The sequence below is a fragment of the Osmerus eperlanus genome, chromosome 8 (genome assembly GCF_963692335.1).
Source record: "Osmerus eperlanus chromosome 8, fOsmEpe2.1, whole genome shotgun sequence".
Taxonomy (NCBI): Eukaryota; Metazoa; Chordata; class Actinopteri; order Osmeriformes; family Osmeridae; genus Osmerus; species Osmerus eperlanus.
Window position 1 is genome coordinate 828,202 of NC_085025.1, and position 5,000 is coordinate 833,201.

At 51.8% G+C, this 5,000-nt stretch overlaps 1 protein-coding gene across 1 annotated transcript in view; it reads right to left on the reverse strand.

Annotated features, from left to right (window-relative positions):
* The window catches only part of msraa (methionine sulfoxide reductase Aa), a 19,173-nt gene that overhangs the window by 1,559 nt on the left and 12,614 nt on the right, over positions 1 to 5,000 (reverse strand). Inside the window, exon 2 of the mRNA XM_062468033.1 lies at positions 365 to 444. Coding sequence (XP_062324017.1) covers positions 365 to 444 — 80 coding nt within the window. The remainder of the gene's footprint in view (positions 1 to 364; positions 445 to 5,000) is intronic.

Below are 5,000 nucleotides of genomic sequence, written 5' to 3' on the forward strand. Positions count from 1 at the left end.
TATGTGTGTGCTACGTATCGCGCAACAAATTTACCGTCAAATAAAAATGATAGTATTATCCTATTATCATCTACCCCAGCCAGTAATAACACATCATGCTCCATAAACCTGCTAAATATTTAAACCTTTTGAACACACACACACACACGCCACACACACAACATACACACACCACACACACACACAGTAAACTCCAAGCATGGCTCCCAGGGCTCTGCTCTGGAAAGATCTAGACTCCAGCTGCTCTGTTGTACCTCTGCTGCCGAGTGTGTGTGAGTGTGTAAGTGTGTGTGTGTGTGTGAGTGTGGTGAGTGTGTCTCCTTCTTCTCTTACATCCCTCTCTCCTCATCTCCCCCCCCCCCCCTCCCGTCTTACCGAACATGACCATCTGTGTTCCCTCAGGAAACGGAGGGACCGTCCTGTTAGCGCTGACGTGGTGCTTCGCTGGAGGGAGGGGGGAGGGAGAGGGAGATAGAGAGGGAGAAGAGGAGGGGGAGAGAGATACGCTATGTTAATGTACAGACACTCTCAAGATAAATCAGGATAGCTATATATACTAACATGTACACTAAACTCCGCCCCCCTCCCCCCAGGCACCATGTCTCCAGTCAGCACACACACCTGAGCACACACACCTCAGCACACACACCTGAGCACACACACCTGAGCACACACACCTGAGCACACACACCTCAGCACACACACCTGAGCACACACACCTGAGCACACACACCTCAGCACACACACCTGAGCACACACACCTGAGCACACACACCTGAGCACACACACCTGAGCACACACACACCTGAGCACACACACACCTGAGCACACACACCTGAGCACACACACTGAGCACACACACACCTGAGCACACACACCTGAGCACACACCTGAGCACACACACCTGAGCACACACACCTGAGCACACACACCTGAGCACACACACCTCAGACCACACACACACCTGAGCACACACACCTGCACACACACCTGAGCACACACACACCTGAGCACACACCTCAGCCCACACACCTGAGCACACACACCTGAGCACACACGCCTGCACACACACCTCAGCACACACACCTGAGCACACACACCTGAGCACACACGCCTGGCTCAGCCAACGGGGTTTTACCTTTCTGGTGTGTGTGTGTGTGCGCGCACGTGTGTGTGTGAGAGAGAGAGGGAATAATTGAGGGGAGAGTGAGTTCAACATCTGTAGAAATACCCCCATGCATGGGTACATTCGCCATGGTACCCAGGCATGCTCATTCAGACAGCTGGAGACTGCAAGGCTATTTACAACAAAACACTCTCCCTCCTTACCCATCCCTGAGGGATTCAGATGGCTGAGCGGTTAGTGAGTCGGGCTATTATTCAGAAGGTTGCCAGTTTGATTCCCCGCTGTGCCAAGTGTCCTTGGCACTTCACCCTACTTGCCTCGGGGAGAATGTCCCTGTACTTACTGTAAGTCACTCTGGATAAGAGCGTCTGCTAAATGACTAAATGTAATGTAATGTATCCCTCCACACACACACACACACACTCACACACACACACACACACACTTCCACACACACTATAACCAGTGTTCCTTACTGAAGCTGATCCAGGACTGTGTCTGAACCAGACCCGACCAGCTGACGAAGGCTTTACTAATCAAACTACAGAGTTCACTGTTTCTGAAGCTGTGTTCCCAAGACAAAAGACACAAAAGATTCCCTGATGACTGATAAGCCGTCTGGTGCTTAATGTTTCCTTCCATACATGAAGTACAGTGCTGAGTCAGACTTCCCCCCCTATTTTGACGATCTGAAACGCAAGTACCAACCGCCAAAGCGCAAGTAACTTTGTGGGGCGGGACTCCGGCTCGGTTGCTATTTTGCCGGCGGGATAAATGACTTTGCGCCTGGCGCAAATCTAAAATGGGTAGGTCCGAAGTAGCTACATTACTAATGGGTGTGGTTTGGGCGTAACGTGCAATAAACCAATCAGAGCGTCATCTCACATTCCCTTTAAGAGCAGCGCTTGTTCCATGGCGGATTGCTATTATAACGGCGGATTTGCCAGGCGCACGCCAGGAGCGGTTCACAGCCAAGGAGACCGACGTTCTAGTCAGGGCCGTAACAGATAGACAAGTGACATTGTATGGGAAAGGCAGAGCAGTTTTCTCATTGCACTAAATTGCCCGCTCATGCTGCTCATTCAAATTCTTATTCTTATTTTTATATAGCCTACCCTATATTTTATTTTTTAAATTGTTTGGTTCTTGGAATTAGTTTAACTATTCTATTGTACTTTTTTACTTAATTTAAGACCCGTATATGTTTATTGTTTGCACCTTCCTGCCACAGTAAATTCCGTGTTTGTGTAACATAGGCTACATGGCGAATAAACCGAATTCTGATTCTGATGGAGATGGGAGAAGAAACCCACCCAAATTAGCTTCGGTTAAACAGGCGTGGGAGGAAATTGGCACAATTGTTACAAATCATGTTCACATACATAGAGATTTCTCATGAAAATCTTTTTATAATCATTGAAGAAATGTAACACGCCATAAATCAAAACAATGTAACGTAGCTTCGCAGAAAGAAGACCCTGGCCTCGCCAGCAGTGTGCACGGACCAAGCTTGCGCCCTTAAAATAGCATCTGAATAATGCGCCATTGACTTTAGACCACGTTTTTCCTGGTCAGTGGCGGAATTGTTTTCGGAAACTGCAAAATAGCACCAGGGAACGTTTGCGCCGGAACACGCCTCCTTTTTCGCTGAACCGCCCACGGGAGCGCAAGGTCATTTCGACGTGCGTCTGTGGAGGGAAAAGTCAGCTTTGCGTCGAGTGCAAACTAGGAATGATACTTGCGTCGTTGACAAAGTCAATTGCGCTGGGTGCAAGATCGGGCCCTGCATGTCAAACCATCAAGACAGGTTGTGCTGCCTTCTCCAGTTGTGGCTTCACTTCTCACACACACACACACACACACACACACACTGACACACCACACGCCTGGTGTGCCTCTGTCTGCAAGTGTGTATGGGCATGTATGTCTGTATATGCATGATATGTGTGCCTCTGTGAGTGCATGTGTCTGAGATGTGAGTGTGTGTGAGGGGTGATACGTTATCTCAGACCCCCACCCCCACCCCCAGCACTCCATGCTCCGGGGGAGATTAGCAGGCCGGCCAGCCTGGAGACTCACGGTGCTTGGCCGGGCTGCAAGAGGCTCAGAGGGCAGCAGCTCACTGGCCTTCCCTCCTCCCCCCGGCTGGCCTGCCCTCCTCCCCCCGGCTGGCCTGCCCTCCTCCCTCCAGCTGGCCTGCCCCCATGCCCTCCTCCCCCCAGCTGGCCTGCCCCCATGCCCCCGTCCCCCCAGCTGGCCTGCCCCCCTCCCCCCTCCCCCCGGCTGGCCTGGGCTGACGGTGATAAATGAAGCTGTGCGGCTAATGTCTGTCTGGGCCTGATTGGAAACCCACCCCCCACCCCCTGCAGCCACAATGATGAGCGACAGGGAGAACGTAATAGAGGAGTCAGATGGCTGAGCGGCTAGGGAATCGGGCTAGTAATCAGAAGGTTGCTGGTTCAATTCCCGGCTGTGCAAAATGACGTTGTGTCCTTGGGCAAGGCACTTCACCTTACTTGCTTCGGGGGAATGTCCCTGTACTTACTGTAAGTCGCTCTGTATAAGAGCGTCTGCTAAATGACTAAATGTAAAGATATAGAAGAAATGACAGAGTGCAGTGGAAGAGAGAGATGGAGAGAGAGAGATGTAGAGAGAGACAGAGAGAGAGAGAGATAGAGAGAGATACAGAGAGATACAGAGAGAGAGAGATGATACAGAGTGAAGAGAGAGAGGCAGTGAGGCAGTGAGGTAGGATAACACTGTCCTCTTCACAGAGATGAGGTGGTCAAAGTACCACAGCTGGACCAATCACACCCACACCAGATCACACCAGAGCACTGGCTGGCTGGCTGTTTGGCTGGCTGGCTGGCTGGCGAGAAGCTATACTATCGTTGTAGTGAGCTAGATTATGGAGGAGGATGTGAGGAATGAGTCAGGCCTTGTCAGGCCATATGCTCTTCTGGGTATTACTTATAAGAACCTACTTAATCACACAGGATTAACAGCAAGCCTTGACAAAAAGCCCTTCTCCCACCCAAACATCCCCCTCTGAGGATGCCGGTGGGATAGGTAGCATGAGCACCCCTTAGCCAGCCAACCCTAACCCAACCCTACACCACCCAGTGCCTAACCCAACCCTACACCACCCAGTGCCTAACCCAACCCTACACCACCCAGTGCCTAACCCAACCCTACACCACCCAGTGCCTAACCCAACCCTACACCACCCAGTGCCTAACCCAACCCTACACCACCCAGTGCCTAACCCAACCCTACACCACCCTAACCCAACCCTACACCACCCAGTGCCTAACCCAACCCTACACCACCCAGTGCCTAACCCAACCCTACACCACCCAGTGCCTAACCCAACCCTACACCAGCCATGTCTGCTCCATGTCTGCACCATGTCTGCTCCATGTCTGCACCATGTCTGCACCATGTCTGCACCATGTCTGCACCATGTCTGCACCATGTCTGCTCCATGTCTGCACCATGTCTGCACCATGTCTGCACCATGTCTGCACCATGTCTGCACCATGTCTGCACCATGTCTACACCATGTCTGCACCATGTCTGCACAAGCCATGTCTGCACCAGACATGTCTGCACCATGTCTGCACCATGTCTACACCAGACATGTCTGCACCAGCCATGTCTGCACCAGCCATGTCTGCACCAGCCATGTCTGCACAAGCCATGTCTACACCATGTCTGCACCATGTCTGCACAAGCCATGTCTGCACCAGCCATGTCTGCACCAGACATGTCTGCACCATGTCTGCACCATGTCTACACCAGACATGTCTACACCAGCCATGTCTGCACAAGCCATGTCTGCACCAGCCATGTCTGCACCAGCCATGTCTGCACC